This window comes from Lissotriton vulgaris, chromosome 4_1, assembly GCF_964263255.1.
Source record: "Lissotriton vulgaris chromosome 4_1, aLisVul1.2, whole genome shotgun sequence".
Lineage (NCBI taxonomy): Eukaryota > Metazoa > Chordata > Amphibia > Caudata > Salamandridae > Lissotriton > Lissotriton vulgaris.
In genome coordinates this window covers 633,575,661-633,597,682 of record NC_141691.1, presented here as the reverse complement: position 1 = coordinate 633,597,682, position 22,022 = coordinate 633,575,661, and the positions used below count along the sequence as shown (strand labels likewise).

The 22,022-nt window shown below is 42.7% G+C and overlaps 1 protein-coding gene across 1 annotated transcript in view; it reads right to left on the bottom strand.

The window, feature by feature from the left end:
• Nucleotides 1-22,022, bottom strand: part of HECW1 (HECT, C2 and WW domain containing E3 ubiquitin protein ligase 1) — a 974,913-nt gene that overhangs the window by 110,921 nt on the left and 841,970 nt on the right. Inside the window, exons 21-22 of the mRNA XM_086964874.1 lie at nucleotides 21,198-21,307; nucleotides 9,367-9,487 (exon numbers count right to left, since the gene is read on the bottom strand). Of these exons, the coding sequence (XP_086821000.1) occupies nucleotides 9,367-9,487; nucleotides 21,198-21,307 (231 nt within the window). The remainder of the gene's footprint in view (nucleotides 1-9,366; nucleotides 9,488-21,197; nucleotides 21,308-22,022) is intronic.

Below are 22,022 nucleotides of genomic sequence, written 5' to 3'. Positions count from 1 at the left end.
TGGTTTTTGGAGCTACACAGGAGGAGCACCACAAAGTTCTCATGCAAGTGTGTCGTTTACTTGCAGATGCAGGTTTCACTTTGAACACAGATAAATATAAGTTCCTTCCATGAGACAAAGCTAAAATTCTTTGGCCATATCTTTTCTGATGGGAGATGACACCCGATCCTGCTAAAGTGCAAGCGATGTCAACTGCCAGTACCCCACACAATGTTTCCATGTCACGTTCATTCCTTGGCATGGCCAGCTACTGTTCTAGATACATACAAGAATTTGCCACCCAAAGTGTTCCATTGAGAGACTTGACAAAAAAGAAGGTTTTATTTAATTGGTAACGTGAATGTGAGCAAGGTTTCAAGAGAATTAAACAAGCGATTGAGAATACTACTGAAATGGGATACTTTGATCCAAGGTTTTATACAGATGTTGTAGTTAATGCTATCCCTTTTGGGTTAGGAGCAATCCTTGCACAGCACAGCAGACAATCAAACTGCTCAAAGACATATTGTGGCATATGCAAGCAGAATTTTGTCCCAAATTGAGCGTGCTCATTAACAACCTGAGAAAGAACGTTTAGCAGTGGGGTGGGATTGTGAACTTTTCCATGTATTCTTATATGGTAAAGCCTTTCATAACTGTGATGGATCATTAAGCACTGTTGACCATCTGTGGCAGTCCAAAGGCCAAGATGCCTCCTCACATTGAACGTTGGGGTCTACGATTACAAGAATACAACCACACAGTCATGCACTGTCCAGGGAAAGATCACATTCCTGCTGACTTCTTCTCACGAGAGCCTAACAGTGCCTTGGTATACCATCCAAAACGGCTGAAGCTTGCATACATTTTATTGTGAAATCAAGCACACCCACTGCCATTTCGTTGGAATAAATTGTCACCGTTATGAGTTAAGATAGTAACATGTTAAAACTAAAAGACCTTATTAAAAATCAGGTTCGGAACCAGCACACTCGACCTCTTACCAGTGATAGTCAATACCAGAAGTTCAAAAATGTCAAAGATGAATTGTCTGTTACTCAAGAAGGCCTTATCCTGAGAGGTTCGATAATTTTTATACTGGAGAGTCTGCAACAACAGATAATTGAAGTAGCCCATGAAGGACATTGTGGAATCGATGCAACCAAACGAGCTCTAAGAGACCAAGTTTGGTTTTCTCATCTCGATGAGAGAACTGAAAGAGAGTTGAAGGCCTGTTATCTATTCAACTGCCTTTCATTGAAAAACACTCAACACACCTCAAACTTGTCAGAGTTGCCAAAGCGTGTAGGGGAAAGAATTGCCATTGACATCTTTGGTCCTCTTGAGAAATGGACATCACCTGATGGTGAATATCAATGAGTACTCCCATTTTCCATTGATAGAAGATCTCTCAAGAAAGAGTAATCAAGAGATTAGACGCCATCTTTGCGACAGGGGGTGTTCCTGTGATCTTAAAATCTGACAAAAACCCCCCTATCAACAGTTGAGAATTAGGAGACTTTCTAAGTCATCTTAAAGTGAAGCATCAGAACAACACACCTATGGGCCACAGACCAATGACCTTGTCGAATGTTTCATGAGTACTCTCAAGAAGACAGTTCAGCGTGATTGTGAGGGAGTCCCTGGACTGAACCCTAGGAATGACAAAACAACTACAACATGGGTCCCTTACCCGTACGCTGATGGAGACATCACGGGACTCGCGCAGTTAATAAACGACTCTCCCCTCCTCCCACAGAATACCGGAAGTGACCTGGATGTGGTCCGTCATTTGGAAGGCGGTACCGATGTCCCCTCCACCCAATCAGGAAACAGGGCGGAAGGTACGGAGGAGGAGAAAAAGGGAGAGGACGCTACCTCAGGTGCGTCAGCGGGGAAACGACCGGAAGAAGATTGCGAGAGTTCCTGGAGCTGCAGAGGATCGATGCCGATGCCGGAGCAGAACCAGACAAAGACGAGGGTCGCGAGACGTGGACCGAAGATTGGTGGAGCCTGGAGGACGCACGAGCCGCCACAACTCTGGAGAGTTGTGGCTACTAGTGGTACGTGGCAGGAAAAGGGGCATAGGGAAGGGGCGGCTCGAAGGTGTAAGGGGCGGCGAGAAGGTGGAGATGCGGCGGTTAACGAACCGGCACACCAGCTGTTGAGAATGTCGACATGACTCCTTTTATGTACCGGGCTTTTCCCCATTAAACTGCGCTCTCCCGTAAAAACGCCCTGTAAGGCTGTGCTCATTGCCTTGTTAAGGTTGCCTGTCAACTGTGCGATTCCACAGATACTCTCAACCCCCCCTTTTCTAAGAATCAATATATGGAAAGCACCCCACTTTATTCCATTTCTTTACTTCCCCTCCCTCCAAGTGGTTTGGTGACGGTGTCATATTCCCTTGGAGCCCCTTGCTGACCACTGCTCTCTTTTTGTTTTGAGGCGACATGTGGGAACAGGGCAGCCCACCTGAAACCCGTAATAGGTTTCGAAGACCAACTGGGAAAGGAGCTACCGAACCACTCCACCAACACCCTAAAGAGGACTCAGAAGCCGTTCCACCAATCTCTGGACTCCCTTTTCTTTGTACTTAAGGACTACAGACTGTTCATTTCTCCCTACTATTGTATCCTTACTTTAATAAAACCCTCACTATTGACCACATACAGCCGACTCGCTTCTGCTTCCGACCTTCCCTCCGACAGTGATGTAGGGAAATGTTCAGGCTTAAAACTGTCTTGAATTGTACTGTCCGAGTTTACCATTCGACCCCTTAGTCGAACTCAGGTGAAAGGCCTGCAGCCTTGATGTATGGGCGAGTCATGACGACCAAGTCACCTCAATTGACCACCAGTAGATCAAGTACAGAGACTTGGATCATAAAAGGAAGAGTTAGGCATATGCATCAACATGAAAGACATTGCTTTTACTAGAGGAGAACGAGTGCTTGTTCTTCTGAAAACAAAAATATGATGCTAAGCCATTTTAGGTTGTGACCAGCAAAGGACCCATGGTGAATGCCCAACATCCTGGGAAGTCCATCATGCGAGATTCCTTACATTTCCAACATGTGGCTTATTGCTCAGCAGGCACAGAGTCAATCTAGAGACTGGGTCTGAAAGGCAATTAAAGACCCCTGACTGCTACATCGCCAACGCAGATCAAGGACACTTGGAGTGCTTGCCTCATTTTCCAAAGACAAGGTCAGGATGTGTAACGAGAGAGCCCATAAGACTCCTCGAAGAGCTATGATTGTATATATATTTGTAAAAAAATGTAACATTTTATTTAACAGAGGGGAAGATGTAGTGTTGTGTGACTTAGCAGTGACAGAAGTCTTTTGGCTACTGATGGACTCCATAGAACTGTAAATCATGGGGGAAGGATCACTTGTCCTGCATAACCAGGGTATGCAGGTTGATACGTGGTGTCTCAGAAATTAAAAGACCCTCATACACATGTATTTTAGATGACAGTAGCGGTATATGTTGTCTCCCCGCTTTCATACACGTGTGTGCATAATCCTTGGGTCAGTGTTTATGCAACCTCCGCCTGGAGGATTTACCCTTGGTTAAAAACAGTAGTGATCGTGGATAGGTAAGTGCTCGGGAAGTGAGTTAAAATACCCGGACAGCCAGATGTCGGACTTTATTGGGTTCTGGATTCGGGTAGCCCAAGTGAGGGAGGGTAATTGAATATTGTGCCGCTTTGGAATGATAAGGAACTCAAGCGCACTGCATGATGTGTTTTAAAACGGTCGACGTGTTTCAGCCTAGTTGCCTGTATAGGTCGGTGGGCTTTCTTCAGGACCAGTGCAAGAGTAGGGGAAAGTGAAAAATAAATGGAAGAATGACCTGTTTTCAGTCAATCCTTGGTCGCATTGTACCTGGTGAAATGCGTGTGCGCACTTCTTCGGGTCAGGGGCATAGGAGAAGGTGCCTATCTGTGGCGTGACTTCTCCTGCGTAGCTAGTGCTATCTCTGCCTCTTCTCACCCGGATGGCATGGCCACACCTGAATGCACACACATGCTTGACTAATTCTCACATACACCTAATGCACCTCCTTTCAGCCCACCCCGATGTAATCACACCACAATGGACACTGTGGCAATGGTCACTGAAAACACTTTTAGTTTAAACCACCCCAAAACTCATTGTAATATTGCCTGTGTACAGCTTGAACTATAAACAACAAAAACGCTATGTTACTGACTACTTAAAGTCACACCTCCTTCATTTCATTGCCATTTCCGAAACAAGAAATGTCTGAAAGTACAGTCATCTCAGATGCCATTAAGTTAAAACACACCATTTCTCTTGACATATCTGCAGCATTGCAACTAACCACAGCATGCAATCAGGAGAAACACATGTTTCTCATTCACACATTTCCAGACTCTGAGAGGTATTTACCTTCTTTTTAGCACACCACAAGTAGTCAATATACTACCTTCACTTTTGTATTGCTCTATCACTCACTTGGCTTCACCCTAGAGACCGCCGCTTCATCCCATCCTCTTATGGTCTATGGTGAGTTTACTAGGAATGGAATTAATACTACTCAACAATACATTAAGCACTCTATAGCTTTAGCTGATCACTCACTGTCCAATAAATACACACTTCCCACTCATTCTTGCAATCCTCTCCAAGTAAGTAACCCATACAGTGTCAATTAGCAAGCCATTAGATCCATCCATTTCTAATTTACTAACCCAGTCTCTGACAACTATTAACTGTTCTCCCTCGGACCATTTCTTAATTTATATATACATCCACATACATTGACCCTAGAAACCACTTCTGGGACTTTGCTCTCCAGGGTCAAAATCATTGTTGACTCATTCCTAATTACAAATCCACTATAATTTCTTTCCACATGAGTTAACACCTTTTGTCCACTTCAATTATATACTTTACTCATTTAAATATTTTAAACTTTGGTTTTGACTCACCACTTCCTCTACTTTTTGCCATCATGCCAAGATTACACTAGTGTCCCACAGCCTAAAACACACATGAGCACCAATTTACTCAAATGTAGGCAATTTCAGCCCCAGAAGCACTTGAATACCTTTATGATGGCCCTCAGTTTGCTAAACTCTATGCTTGAATATCACAGATCAGCATAGTACCTCAAACATTACCCACACAAATTATGACCTGCTATCAGCTCGCTCCTCTCCCTTCCCCATGTTTGAATAAGTCAGTATAACTTTTTTAAGTCGATGACACTTCTTCCTGCTACTTAGAAAGAAATACAGTCTGAACCCTTCTAAAAATCCATACAGTCTGAATGGTCTACTTCACTAAGACTGCTCCCTGCAGACTGATTTTTAACTTCATACTGCCAGCGTTGTCCATGCTCCATCTGACCCGTCCCTCTGATTTATTTATTTATTTATTTTTTGCACTTATAATGCGCGCAGATACCCACAAAGGGTTTCCCGGCGCCAAGATTGGGAGGCTGAAAACACAGAAAGCGCAGAAAGCAACCCGGTCAAAGACCGCGATTATTTATCAAAGAGCCAAGTTTTAACGCCTTTCTTAAAGCTGGCGAGATTTTCGTCCTTACGCAGGGCTAAGGGAAGGGAGTTCCAAAGGACTGGTCCCAGATGGGAAAAGGACTTTCCCCCCATACGGGCCAGTTTAAATCTAGGAACCACAAAGTTTGCTCCATTTAAAGAGCGGAGGTTGCGTGCAGGAACGTAGGGCCTAACCAGTTTTTGCAGGTACTTTGGTGCGGTTCCTGCCTTGATCTTAAACATGTAGGTCAACGCTTTGAACCGATCCCGGTTCTCAACTCTAAGCCAGTGCAGGTCCTTTAGGTGCTTCGAGATCCTAGCTGTCCTAGGGATCTTACATAGCAGCCTGGCTGCGGAGTTCTGGACCAGTTGAAGCCGCCTAATCATAGCTAAATTGGAACCCAGATATAAGATGTTACCGTAGTCAAGCCTAGATGTAATCAGTGCATTGACTACGGTCTTCTGGGTATCCGCAGGCAGCATCCAGATGATCTTCCGCAGCCATTTGAGGATAGTGAAGCACGTACCAGCTACTTTATTGACCTGCTGTTTCATCGATAAAGAATCATCAATGCATACCCCTAAGTTTCTCACCTGGGTGGCCGGGCTGGGAAAAGCACCCAAGGATGGCGGCCAATGGGTATCCTGCCACAGATCTCTCTTTTTACCTAGGAGAAGAATCTCCGTCTTCTCCCCGTTGAGCTTCAGCTGATTTGTTGACATCCAGCTGAAGACTTCGTGAAGACCTAATTTCAGCGCAGAGGGGGATGAAGGCTTTGAGTTGGTAAGAGAAAAAATAATCTGCGAATCATCCGCATATGTCATGAGTTCTAGACCTACTTGCTCTGCTAAATCGGCGAGAGGGCGGGGATACAGGTTAAAAAATAACGGACTCAAAATTGAGCCCTGAGGCAAGCCATGGGGTGAGAAAAAGGTGTCTGACTGAGCTTGCGAGGACGAGATCTGAAACGTCCGGTTGCTCAAGTAAGACGCGATCCAGTCCAGCGCTTTCCCTCCGACACCATCATCACTCAGCCTAGCAAGCAGTCTGTTGTGTGAGATGGTGTCGAAGGCCGCACTTAGATCAAGTAAGACAAGAGCAACCGTTTGCCCCTCGTCCAAAAGTCCCCTGATCTTCTCGGTGACTCCCAAGAGGGCGGACTCGGTGGAATGGCCCGCCCTAAAGCCTGACTGGGAAAAATGGAGTAAGTTGTTATTCTCCGTATATGTTGAGAGTACACCGTGAATATGCTTCTCTAAGATCTTTGAGAAAGCGGGCAACAGGGAAATTGGGCGGTAGTTGGCCAGCACCTCAGGATCAGCAGCCGGCTTTTTCAATAGAGGGCTGACCATGGCGTGCTTCCAAGCCGCTGGGACGGTTGCCAGATGAATGGAGGCATTTAATGTTTCAGCAATAGTCCCCAGGGCTGAGTCATCCAGTTGGCTCAGAATACTAATGGGGAGAGGGTCAAAATTGTTGAACCACTATTATAAACATTGTGCTTTGTCTCACTTCGCACTTCCGTCATTCCTCCATCTCTGGACTAGAATACTCCTCATCCACAGTTGTCATGCATTTGATGAGAAACCCTGTACTGGCCCCTCCTTCACCTCTTCTACCATGCAGTATCCCGAACAGCATCTGGAGTTCAATGAGCTCAATCACTGAGTGTCATTCTTTGACCTACTAAACACAGCGCCACCCGTTTTTCACAAGTTGCACTCCGTGGGAAAGGGTTGTGCCTGCATCGGCAACGTTCTCAATTCCGCCCACCTGAACCTCCACTTCTGCACTGTCCTTCTGCTTGACATTTATGCTGTGTTTGTCACTATCAAACACTTCACAATGGTGCTGACTGTTGCTGGTGTAAAAGTTCAGGTGCTACAGTAGTTTTACCCTCACTTTAGCATCCTGGCCTCCTCCATGTTATCAGCTACCATTAGGGTGACCAGATTTTGAGAAGCAAAAACCTGGACAGATCAGACATAAAGGTAAGACTAAAGTCTTTTGTGTGCCTTTTATGTATGACGTGTCCCTGTTTTTGCATAGCCATGTAAATGTGTGTGAATATGTATATATATATAAATATATATTGGCTTTGCCAATGACTGCAGAAGTGCAGGGCAAGCACTGGGGAAGCTAATAGCAGTGGGAGGCCATCTTGGATTATATATGTAATAGCAATGGGCGTCCACCATGCAGGGTCGTTGCAGACCAGTGGGCTCTGGACCTGCTTATAAATTCAAGTTCGCACTCTGGGATGTTGCTTCTCAGACAAAAATGTTATCGGCTCAAGCGTATCGACAAGGCGGTCTTTGACAAAAATTTAACTTTTTGTCTGAGAAGCAAAATCCCGAAGTGCAAGCTTTCTTATATGAGGAAGTGTCTTTTGAATATATTGAATGTACCGACCCTGCAAGGAACTGCAGGAAATCTTTTTTTTTAAAAAAAAAGCATTGTCTTGTTTCTGCTTTGCTGAATGACTTAACTTTAGCCCAAAAACTGCTAATGCTCTTATGTTGACTTTGTGCTATCGACAGCCTTTCTGTACGAAGGGTTACCATTTTGCTCAATAAACAGAAAACGAAATACAATATGAATTCACTTATGATATGATAGACATGCTCTGATGGGTTTGTTCTTGAATAAGCCCATTATACAATTTATCAAAAAGATTATTGTGGCTTTTTCTGCAAAGGTAGGATTATATTTGCTTTAGGAGGTGATACGATATCTTACATTGACAAGCAAATTCACAGATTTTTCAAGTTACAATTTTCAAGCTACAATCAATTTTGTTAATTCACAACGAAGGGAACTATAGTTAGATTGTCAAGAATCCAAAATGTGTTTTACCCCAATAAAAAATTTAATATTAGCAACTGGTGTGCCTTATGTTGCACTAGTGGACTATGTCATCATAATGCACAATACGAATGAATTTAATAGTAATTTCAGACAGCTGTTGCTAAAGACAGTGGCTTCTCTGTTCACCAATTATCGTTAGTGAATTTATCACCAAAAGTAGTTGACTACCGGTCGATTTATTTGGTAACATATAGCAGGTTTTCTTACAGACAGCAGCATTTCTAGTGAACAGCGAGTGTTGAGGGGTATAGAATTGGAACAGTTTTCAGAGTGGGGGTGCTGCCATCAATGATACATTGGCTGACAGCATATTTTCCATTAAAACGGCCACGACATTAGAATGGGCGTGCAGTTTTAAAGATAAAACTACATATCACACTAACACTAATATGTGTAAATCGGGTTTCAGCAAATATTTATCATGTGCACATCACCAGGCAAAGTGTCTTGATTGTTTTTTCCCAAAGAAAATCTTTCCATCACACTTTAAAAAAAGAAAAAAAATGTACTTCATTTGTGCTTTCCTAACTGCTGATATATTTTGAAATATTTGCACTCGCCATTTACAGGTATTTTAATTTGTATTGTGTTACCAAAAAATTGACATCTTACAGCCTGTAGGATTTTCTGAATGTTCACTTGACAGATCCTCTAACTTTGCAGTAAGAGAAAGAAAAGTAAACAGCAATTTCTGTGTTATAACAATAAACAGCAATTTGGCAGAAGACGCTACCTGACATTTGATCTCTGTCAAGGAACACACAGCAAATGTGAATAGATAAATACAAAATTTAAAGGCATCTTTATTGCTCATTCAATTCTGAATTCCAACACGGTTATTTTGGAGATGTTTCAGCACCCTCTCCCCCTACTTCCAGCACCTATGAACAAATGCAATCAGGCAGGCAGACACACACACACACACACCAAGGGACTGACAAAATACAGATACACACTCATACTCTCTCTTTCATGTGCACACTTACTTTATTTTGCCTGGACCCTGTCCGTAACCTTTGGCTTCTAGTTTCCGGTAGAAGTTTCTTAGCTTGGCTTCAAAGTCTCTCCTGTAGGGAGATGGGGCCCTGGCACTCGCTCGCTGCAGACCTATCAGGGAATGCATAAAAGCCCTTTAGTTAAACATTTAAAAAGACATTTAGCTTCACACTGGTTTTCCACATACTGAGGATGCATAACATTTGCTTTGTCTGTTTGCGTTAGATTCATATAAATGGAAGAGAATGAGTTTAAAGCGTCACCTTGAATGGTTGTGCAGCCATTTTGTTATTTGAACTACAGTGTTGATTAGCATATTTTCAATAACTGGTGCTATGCTGCCTTTGTGCATCAAACTCAAGCTACTGGGCATGCAGATTCTGCTTCTTCCCCACCTGATGCTTCTACACCTACTCCTCACAGCGAGAACCCGGAAAGCAGAAGGTGCAGGCAGTGAAAAATAATAAAATCATGGAGGAAAGATGGGATTCTTTGGGGGTACCTCCCATTTGCCACAGCATGGAATCAGGACACGGAAGACGATCACTGTTTTCTTTCCATTACGTAGCCTGCCACCATACAGCCCCCAACCCAGAAAATGGCAAACTATTCATAGGAAGGGCAGGACCAGGAAGAAAAGGTATGTGGGGTGGGCGAGTGAGAAGACTAATCTTCAGCTGAGATTTTTGCTGCAGGACAGTCAGTGACACATTGTCCACAGCATTGATTGGCCCATGGTGAAAAGTTTGATGCCTCATAGTATGCTCCATAATCAACATGGTTGGTAGAGTTCATGACTGCGGACAAAACAAATGTAGTGCCAAATCAGAGCTGCAACATGTGCAATCTAAGGTCAGCCTTGAACTCTGGGAGTCAGGCCACCCCAGAATAGGAGAGTCCCAGAGGTAGAACTTGATTACCCTGTGGAGAACATTACATGAAGCCCTGATGTGTCTGAGCTTGTAGAATACTTATGTGCGATATTCCATTGACATCAATTAGGGTTAGCCAGGGATAGCACTTAGTAGCCAAGCCAATCACTTTGCCAATGCTTGTTTGCTGCTGGTATTGTCTTTGCCAATGACGGCAGAAGTGCAGTGCAAGCACTGGGAAAGCCAATAGCAGTGGACAGCCATCTTGGATTATTTTCTTATTTGGTGAATGTCACCACAAGCCTACAAACACTGAAAACGCCAACATTGACTGTGTGGGTGGCAGGCAGTGGTAGGACGATATGGAGAAAGAGGTGCAGAGGGGGGTAGAGAATGAGAGAGAGAGAGAGAGAGAGAGAGAGAGAGAGAGAGAGAGAGAGAAGAGAGAGAGAAGAGAGAGAGAGAATGAGAGAGAGAGAATGATAGAGAGAGAGAGACGCATCAGTTCTTGGTGTGACAAAAGAGGGCGGCGGAGAGAGCAATATGGTGGTTGGGGAACCGTGAAATACTGGAGTAGAGGAACAGGAAATGACTGGGTAGGCGGATGGGCAGAAAAAAAGGAGCAGGGCAAGCACTCCCTACTATGTACTAAAGCTCAAATGATGCAGAAAGCTACACAGATAAAAATAGATCCCTGATATCACCAGTGGAAGGATACATGCAACCAATCGAAAAGTAGGAAGTGAATCTAAATGCTCCAGAGCCAAAACAAAACAAAAGAATAGTGAGGAACACCATAAAATTAGGGGAGCGCAATTGTAACATACAAGGAAGCTATCCAATCATGAGCAGAAGGGAGACCTAAGTATATGTTAAGGTACGGGTTACAGTGCTGTCTGTGACAGATAGCTAAAGGTGTCTGTAGTGACTTGTTGAATCAACATGCATAAATCCCCTCCTGCCATGCTCCTCATCTAAAGGCTCTTCTGGTGAATATGTCAAGCACACAGTGCAAGTGGAGCCAAATTTTCAAGTTAAAAGCTACTACTTTTTTCACAAGTAGGCATTAAGCTCCGGCACCAGGGTAGAGATCTCCTTATGGTAAAATATATGGAAACGTTTAAAAGTTTAATAAAGTTTTAACAATCTGTAAAAATTATTTTAAGATAAATGATATTGCAAATTAATTGAAAATATTTATTTTAAAAGTAGAGCAAAATAAACTATGCTACAGCATTATATTATTAACCCACATCTCATAATTTTAAAATACATTAAATTAAAGTAGAATTATCTTTCTTAAAATCTAAATAAAACCAATCTACCAAGTATAACATTTATATTTATTTTTTAATAAAATATTATTAAACAGTATGTACAGAATTAATTTTAAAAATGTCACTATTTTATTAGAAAATAAAGGTACATGAATGTTTACATCTAAAAAATATATTACCATAATTTACAATAAATTAATATTCATATATATATATATATATATATATATATATATATATATATATATATATATATATATATACATTTTCACATTAAATTACATTATTTGTATTTTTAAAATGTTTAAGTAAGTTATTTTAACGTAACATTATTTTATATGGGGTTTTTAAAGTCCCTGTCTCCATTATTTTCTATGGGTGGGTGTTGTATGACCAGTGATTGGCATTGTGTGGTGCTGGAATTACTCCAGCTCATAGATGGAGTACAGTCACAACTGTTTTGTGTGCTTTTTGGCTGTAGTAAATATAGCAGTGCTATTTGTGAACGGCAATGGGCTTACTCTATTGTGGATGTTTGCAGGTCCCTCCCTTAACCCCTCCTTCCTGATTTTCCATGAGTATTGAAAGTCATGACCGAACTAATACCCTATCCTCCCAGTCCTAGATACAAAATCTTCACTGCTGTCACATGTCATCAGGGATCAACAGGTGAATGATATCACTACCTCCACCACCACTGGGATTTTGTGAATGACATGCATGAATTCCTCCAGACAGTCTCCTTAGATCAAGGCTCTTCAGGTTAAAGAGCCTGATTCGTAGGGGAAAACTTACACTTTTTTAGTAAGTTTACTATTCTTTTGGCATTCACAAAATACTAGTTTATTTTGCTAATAGTAATTTTACTACTACAGCGACTCTGCAGTCGAAATGGAGAGCTCCACACACAAAAAGTTAGGACAGACCAATCTTTTTATGTGCGGAGTCTCTGCCATGAGTGTGTAGTCTCTGCAGTCATAACAATAAAGTTGGTAAAATTAAACTCCTAGTTTGTGAATACCAAAAAAAAGAATACACTTAGTACAACGTGTAACTTTACCTTTGTGAATCAGGCCCCACTTGCCAATTAAAGAGAGACAGCAGGTCTGCACAAAGTGTGAGCAAGATGGAATATTAGGGTAGTAGCAACACTTGGGGGGGGTAGTCACAAAGGTAAACTTATATACAAGTAAATCTACACATGTCAGTTTACTCTTACAATTTGTAGTAAATGTACTACTCTAGGCTATCCACCAGGTACAAGTGTAAATGTCAGTCGTGAAAGAGAAATTGTTGCTGCAGTCACATGTAACATGATATATGCCACCCCCATCCCGAAAGAGCTGCACACACCAAAATAGCGTCACTATGGAGAGCATATCAGAGCAAGGCCACTTCTCAAGTATTTGAGGCCTCACAACAAAGTTCAGTTAAAAGATATTGGAAGGCATTTAAAAGCACTCTATCTATTGATTCCATAGGGTCAAGCTTTTGACCTCTGGTAACACCCAAAGGCACCCTCATAAAAATGTCAGTGATATCTGGCCAAAGTGTGCGGAACAGCACTGAATTTTACATAAATAATGTTCTTAAACATTTAATGTCAACATAAAGATGAGTCTCTTCCCTTAGTTAAAGTAATGTTATATGTATCATAATATTGTTACTAAGTTTTAATCTGGTAATATTTCTATTCCATGTATCTGATTAGTTGGCTTATTTTAAAAAGCGTCTGAACAATATGCAACCACTATACATTTAAACTGCGTGCCCTGTCTTCAAAGCAGGGCCGGACTGGGAACCCAAAGGAGCCCTGGCAATTTTGTCAGATCGGCCGCTCGGTCGGGGGAGGGATGGCTGGTGAAGGTAGAGGGTGCAAGTGCTTTTGTTACTGGGGGTCTATATTGTAGCACCACTGCAAAACCAGCCCCCAGTAACAAAACAAGCCCTCACTGTTCCAAAACCAGCCGCCACACTTCCAGCCTCCCAGGGAAATGTCTGATGCCTGCCACGGCCAGTTCGGCCCTGCTCCGACACCACAAGGAGAGTTAATCCTTATCCACGTGGAAAAGAGCTTCTCTGGCTTCCCATAAGGAGTAGAATCAAATTCAAACTCTTTACTGAGGTTAGCTTTGCTCAATGATTTCGAAAGGACGAAAGACTGAGGGCTAGATGTATGACCATTTTAGCGGTCACAAACAGCTAATCGGGCCATTTGAGACTGCTAAACAGGTCTTTGGCATGTACTAACCCTATTATATGAGTCGGTAACCTATTATAGACTCGCAAAATAGGGTTTGTGACTCACTATTAGGAAGGGGCATGATAAGGGCGTCCCTTCCTATAAGAAACTCGCAGTGCCATGTACGAATGTTTTGCAACCAAAATGCGTTCGCAAAACATTCACTTTTTTCCATCAATAGAAAGTTGTTGGTAGACCAGTTGCAAATGGGAAGGGGTCCGGGACCCCTTCGCGAATGTGGGGTCAAATATTTTTTAAGAGCAGGCATTCATTCCACGGACCACTGCATACTCTTTAAAAATGAAACATCTGGTGGTCTGATGACCCCAGCAGGCTACCATCATTGCAAGTGCTGGCCATTCCCAATGGATCCCAAATTGCAACCTACCTCATGAATATTGATGAGGGAGGCCATATGCAACCCCATTAGGAATCACAAACAGTGCCTGAGACACTGTTGTATATTCAATTTTGCGAGTCGCAATTTGCGAGCTGCATAAGGTAGCAATTTGCGACTCAAAAAATGGAATGGTCATACATCTGGCCCTGAGTTCCCCTTGCGAGGATTCAAACATGTGACCTGCAGATTGCAGTGGATGTCAGCGACAAGCAATAAGTTCACAGACACACCATTCTGCCATCAGAATCTTAAATGACAATATGTAGACTAGGTGTCACAGTCTAAAACTAATAAACCCTGGAGATGAGCATTTGGCTACATTGGGCATATCTGTATTCAGCTTCTTCAAGATGAACTCACAAACAATACTATTAAAGGACCATGATTAGCCAAACTTTGCCCTTGTACTCAACAGTTATCTCCATCTTGGTCAGCCCAGCAGCTTCACCAATGCTGACCTTCCCCACCTCGTCTTCTCTTATGCGCTTTGCTCTCCCTCCTCTCATGTTCTTGCCTCCTCTCTACTGGAGACAAACTATTAGTTTGCTAATTGCGTTTACAAGCAGATTTTCATCTGCCTGTGGACTTTAAAAATAAAAAGTAAAACTGAAGTATATAAATGTTTGTGTTATTGAAACATCCTCATCCAATCACGCACTACAGCTGGCACAAAAGTCATTTTGACAAACACCAAGGAACAACAAGATTAGGGTTTGAGTTGTCTAATAACCGCTTGTAAAACTATTTCAGCTGAGAGGAGCCCTCCCATGCCTTTGCATGTAAATGGTTATTAACACACAACAGTGTCAGAGAAATCTCACTTCTCCATTCTTTCAGGTCCCTGCCTAGATGTACCACATGAGGTTATTGGTTCCGCTGAAGGGCATGATCTTAAGTCCCACACTAAGAAATCTAGGGATCCTGAAAGATGGTGTGGCCTTATTGCTGCATTAATAATTGCGCAAATATGATGACAGAGTTCAACTCCTGGCTTCCCTAGTGCAACCAAAATGTGGGTGATCCTGCATAAATACCTCATTTACGGGTGACTGTAATGTTTTTTGACTTATCTGCTTACAATGAAAATGACACAAAACAAAAAGTGTTCTTTTCCAGTTGCAGTGCTTAATTTAAACATGTGCTGACTGGTGGGGACCACCAGTTGGGAGAGTGAGATTATGTATGAGTCCACTAACCCTGGGCGGAACACTACGCTACGCTTGCTGAGTGTGCATAGTCTGCGCAACTATGCGCTACGCGAATTGCACGTAGCACAGTACAAAAACGCATAGCGGGCATTTTTTGTTCGCTCGGGGTCCTCAACATCAAGTTGGCGACCACAAGCCAGCAAAATCACCATCCCCGCGAGACTTTTTCCTTGTTCGCGATCAGTAACATCATGTTGCCGATCGCAAGGGTAGGAAATAAACCTCCCGGCGAGATTCTCAATGCGGGGAGGTCAGTTTTCTCATTGCGAGTGGTCGCGTATGGTAGCGACCCCTCACAATGAAAATCTACCAGTCCGCGGTGAGAAAGCTGCCACTCGAGCACAAATCTACTCGAGCGGCAGAAAATGACTGCTTGCATTGTGCAACATGCCGTTTGCAATGTTTGCACCGTGCGGACAAGCATCCGGCACTGTGCAATCAGTGCGAACAGCATTTTCCCTACCGCACTACGCAGTTCGCATAGCTATGTGTAGCTTGAGTAGTGCGAATCACGTTGCTACGCGTAGCGCTACTATGCGAATTACGCCCAGAGTCCACACTAAACTAGCTGTAGTCTCTGTGCCTGTGATTTGTACATTAGTTTTAGCAAGTGAGGCCGACATGGTGTATAAGGGGATCTTTGATGATAATGTAAAGTAATCAATTTTTAGGACATTCCAGGTATACACTTGTGCTTATTAGGTGATTTGGTTTGCAAACTGCTTGGATTTTAAAATACACTTTTATTGTTTGCTACATTCTATTCTCCTCCTCCTTGCTGATACTTCGGGCTGTATTGCACTTTCCCCCTACCTGCTCTCCTGTCAATGTACTTTGTGGAGAGAGTCTTTTGTCGCACATTCCTCCAGCTTGGCTCCCACTGCAGAGGGCCACAGTACAGCCCCCATATTGGTTAGTGTTCTAGTTCTGTTTACAGTGGAGGGGTCCGAAAGAAGCAGGGAAGCGCCATGGACGGTCATCGATGTTGCATGTAGAGTTGGCCTAGTGTCATGGCAGGGTGTCTCTGTAGCATGAAGATCCTGTTGATGTAGAGAACGGTCGGGCCAGTGTTTTGTGACGGTGGTACCTGCAAGTGCATGAGTCACTTCCAGAGTGAAACGCCGAGTTTCACTCTGGAAGCGACTCATGCGCTATCAGAAGGCTCCCTGACCCTTCGGCTGGTACGCCCGACTGCATTTACTGCGCCCTTGAACCTTACAACAATTCAGGTCCCTGGCCGCCGAAAGACTCAACCCACGCGATCGTCCCGCAACGCTTTTTGGGACTCTGCTTAAAATTCAGGTCTCTGGTTGCCGATCTTCCAATTGCCGCGATCCTTTTGAGACGCTGACCTTGATTCTACATACCATTTAGGTCCCTGGCTGCAGAAATTTGAAAAACACCCTGATTGCTCTGTGACGCCCTTTACTACCAGACATTTGATTCAGTCCTTGGGCAGTTACATGAACTTCGCCGGATCCCTCCGATCTAGGCCGAGACCCTCCCATTTTCAGCACCTGTAACGAGACAACCCCGTCCTGAAGATGGTCCGCATTGGTTAAGGACCGAAACGTCGTCGACCTCACAGCGCAAATTACAGGCGCACTCTGTTGTGACTCCAATTGAAATTACGAATTGTACTATAGAAAGTCACTGATTTTATGTCACTTTTTGAGCGATTCACTGTAAATATTTCACTTTGCTCACCTTGCGCCGTTCGCCGCTGTTCACTCCTTCACTTGAGTTGCCACACCTCACTTGTACATACTGTGCACCCAGTTTTTTCCGGTTGTCACCTCAATTATCTGATTGTGTGCTGTACATAACTATGTCTACTTGAAAATTGCCTTCTTTGCTTGAATATCAAAACTACCCCCAAATTTTTTTTTTCAAAATCATTGGAATAAGTGTCTCCTTTTTCTGATCCATGTAATGCCTGGTGCATACAATATAAATTGTCCTTACATTTATACATTTATACCTTTTGGGATATTGTTTTATCTTTATATCAGGCATAAGGGCAGCATTCCAGCAAGGCAGCAGTCCAACAGGGCAGCAGTCTATCATAGTGGCAGTCTTTTCAGCAGCACAGCAGTCCTTTTTCCCTGCAGAGCACCACAGGTCCAGACGCGTAACAAAGAGTTTCTTTCTGAGGTCCAATATATATAACTGATTGTTCCTTTGAAGTGGGAGAAGCTTCTAGAGATTTCCCTTTGAAGTCCACATGCATCTTGACTTCCATACCATGGCTCCAGGGTAACCCTAGGGGGTATGCAACACTTTCAGTGGAGGCAGGACCCAGCCTATTCAAGTGTAAGTAGGGCTGTGCCTATCTCCATCCTACCAGTGATGACCTATCCAGGCACACCTAAGCTCTCTATTGTGTGGGGGTGTCTAGTAGCAACACAGAAAGCCCACCTGTCAGCTACATATGGCCCAGAGACAATCTGCAGGCACCAAACGGCAAAGGCAGGAAAATGGTAACTTTCTAAAACTGGGGGATGTAGTGTCCGACCAAACCCTTTTCCCTGCCCAAACTCATTTTCATGACCTCCGCTACCATTATTTTATGTTTCTAATGTTCCTTTTTGTAAAAATTGCATTATGGCCCATTGATTACACTTGTTCCAGCCCGAAAAGGATAGTACGGTCCGAGTTGGAGAGTACAGCCCTGGTGCAGTGAGTACGGCCCAAGTCTGAGATTCTGGCCCGTCTATGGATGTAAAGATACCATTCGTAAATGACCTCTGTAAATACCAAAAATTGTAAGGTTAGACTTTTATCTCAGATTGCCTTTGTGAATTGGGCCCTTAGACTGTACCTTTACTTTAGTGGAAGGCAGGCTCAGTGAAAAAATAGCACTTGAGGAAGCTGTCAGCTACGCACCTAATGAGGACTCAGTGAAAGCTGATTAAAAAGTTGCAATTTAAAATAATGGTTTTGACCAGAAATATTCAGAAGAATGGGTTGAGTGAGGAGTACAATGCACGAAGAAGAAAGTAAAGAGAGAAAAGTGAACAACTAGTTGGAGAGAAGTGATGGAATGAATATAATGTAACCGATGGAAAAAGAGCATTGAAGGACAGAGAGGAAAAGAGAAGAAAGTCAACACAGCGTGGAGGACTGGAGAGAGGAGTTCAACACAAAAATAATTTTGGATCTCAAAATGTCATCATTTACAGTGAAGTTATCCAGTGGCTCAATTGAGCTGTCCAACTGCCCCATGCAGTATGTGTAGTGGGAGGAGAAGTATGCGAATGACCACCGACCAATGGAAAAAGAGTGATGGCCGAAAGCCCGTATAAGTATCTTATATATTTATTTTCTTCAGAAAAATCAAAAGGTCTTGCTAATACCAGCCTTACAAAACAGAGTGTGGACAGTGAAAACATTGACTAATAAATATCAACTGTCTCTTTTTGTCTCTTTTTAGCTAAAATTGCTATATTCAGACATGAGAAACAAACTAGCCGTACTTGCCGTATTGCGAAAATAGGGGATGAGAGGGAGAAAACATCATAGACCATCAAAGCAGTAGAGAGAATAGGATATGGACAGTAAACAGAATGCTGTGAAAGAGATATCTAAATGAACAAGCATTGGTAAATCTATTAGGTCTGTCTTTTACACAAGTATGAACAAAGGTGCACTTAGGGTCTGATTCAGAAGGATTTTAGTTTTATCAGCAAGCAAAATCTGCTGACAAAATAAGCAATGACAACATTTAAAAGTCTGCTTTTTTACCAATATGTATTAGAAGCATATATTTTAGGTGGGATGCGTTGGAGGAGAAATAACTTTGTGGTTTGGACTATTTTTTTTTGTCAGTGATATAGGGCTTTTTGGGTGTATAATATGTGTATTTCTTACATTCATTCATACAGCCAGAAACACCGTTGTTATTGTAAATTGCCCTTTTTTATGGCATTTAATCCATTCTCTGCCTCACTCTGTAAAGATAGTGCTTAAACTGTGTTTCTGGTAGTATTTTAAAAAAAAACATTTTTTACTGCTCTGCGTAGCCTGGACATCTTAGGTGGGACTTTTTTCAAAGATATTCACTGCAGCACTCCTCTACATGGGCCTACCCTTCCCAGAGGTAAAACCTCTGCAGCAGTGTACTCTTCCTGTTTTCAAAATGTATACAATAGTACCTCAAACACTGCCCTTGGGTGGACACCACTTTCATCAGTGGCTTTAAAAAAACAAGCGGCGACTTAGCTAATAGGTCTTATTCTTTTAAGATACAGGTTTTGTGTGAAGTAAAGATGGATGTATGGGTGGAGAACAGACAGAATTTTGGTTTAAGTTGTTTATATGTATGGATTTTTAGAATGTATCATTTATATCAATGCTGTAGCAATGGATGATTTTCACTCATGATCTGTCTATCATGATAACCATATGCTTTCACATGTGCTTTGTGTGTGACTGTCCGGTCCATGAACCTCTTGCATCCACAACCTCATGGAGAGTGATTGTAAGTAGCTTTACCGATAGTGGAGCTGCTGCAAGTTCTGCATTTGAGAAATCCAATGAGATTTCTAAAAGCTGACAAGAACATCATAAGGGCCACCTTGAAGGCAACTGCTCCAGTACCATTCCAGACAGCTTTATTCCTGTCTGGGTCTATCATCAAAACCATGGTGCTCCAACAAAACAAATGCCCGCTTTTTGTGTGGCAAACTTGACGTCACTTTTTTTCACCAAACCTGCTGACACTATGGAGATGAGGACAAAGTCTCCCAACACAGTGTTCAGCTCTAGTTACACTGGACCATCTGCAGCTGTGCCCACAGAGGTGAGCGTACTCCAGTGATGGAATGAGGGCCTAAGTTTGTAGTGCGTGTACGAGCCTACTTCTCCAGCTATAAAGAGTTTTTAAAATATAAATAAACTGTGAGGACACTTTTTTTAGAGCATGACTGATCTCGCAAAACCATTCCATGCAGCCTTTAAAAAGACAACCCAGTGCATTACTCTCCAAAGCCCTGCCTCCCAACATAATTAAATTGAAAATAGCTGCACTGACTTGTGAGATTAACTTATCCCACAGGGCTTAAATGTTAAAAAGAGAAAGAGGAAATAAGTCATTGTTCAGTGTACTCTCCATGTTAGGGGTCAGTTTCATGGACTAACTCCTGCATGACACTGATGTGTGCCTGACCTCATCCTAAGTAATGTACTAGACAAAGCCTTCTTCAGTTATACTCACGTAGTGAACCATCCCGTTCCACCACTGAGAAAGCAAAGGAGAAACTGAATCATAAAAACCCAGAGAAGCGCCTTTTGGCAGCAATGTTCTTGTACTTCTAAATCATCTAAAACCAAAGGTCTAGCTTTGATTCTTAGCCATAGAATGTGGGAAACCAGGGTTTGTTGTTATGCCAACCATGATAGTTTATGGACTCAAGAAGGGCTTCACACAGCTTTGGATGACAAGCGATGTACGTAAAGTGGAGTCTTAAAAAAGACTGAGGATCTGATTTAGATCTTGGTGGACGGGTTACTCCATCAAAATTGTGATGGATATCCCATCCCCATAATATAAATCCCATTCTATTCTATGGGATTTCTATTTCGGCGGACCGGATATCTGTCACCGTTATGATGGAGTATCCCATCGGCCAAGATCTAAATCAGACCCGGAGTCTTTTGTACTTACAAGGGCAGTAGATTTTGAAATGCTGATGCATGTGGCAATTTCAATTTTGCAAGGGCACAAAACTAATTCTTGTGTAGGAAATCCACCTAAGGTGATGGAGCTGGTTTGCTGCAGCAATCTGTCTATTTCTGCATAGGTTTTTATGCAATATGGTTACCTGGAGAGTTCTGAGGTGAGGAGCCAGGTGAACAGCGGGGAGAAAAGCTGTAACCAGGGTGAAAGGCAGCTTGGAGGGGAATGTAGGACATGATGTCTTCTTCAAAGAGGCTAAAAAGCAAGCAGAGAGAAACAGATCACTGTGTGTGCTTGTACAACTTGGCAACCCCTGTACAGTAGAATTCAGTTGCACACACTTAAAATATGATTCTGAACAAAGCTTCCTGTTGTTCTTCAAGACAAACACAGAGAAAGCAAATAGGCCAGGCTTTAATAGTGAATTAGCAGCACATGCTGAGCATGAAAACATGTTTTGGAAGTCTAAATCTGGGAAAAGTGGAAGCTCGCTTATGTATGTTGGTTTTGTTTTTGGTTAAAAGGATAGTACACTTGAAATCATAGTGATGAGTGCTTCTGTAAAGGGTCTGTCTAGAAAAGATTCTGTGCAGGTGGGCATGACCAATCAATATCCCAGAGAGTGTGTGGTTTAGAAATAACTGTGGTGTGTCGGGCTTTCAGGGAACCCTACAAGTTAAACACTGCTATGGGCTGCACCAGATGACATGTGGAAATACTAAAATTATATTCCTGCACCCAAATTATCTCTACTTTGTGTAATTGTAGAAAGCAGATACACAACAGCATTCGTAGTTGTTTCTCAGAAAAATAAAAACAATTATTATGGGAACATACTGCGCACCTAAACATCCCTCAGACCTCCTTCTCTTGGGGGCTGCAGTCAGAGAATGTGATCCGCTTTAAGGAGGCCCTTGCTCTCTCTCCAATGTCCTGCAGTGAGGATGGCATGGTAGTGTGAGAAATGCTA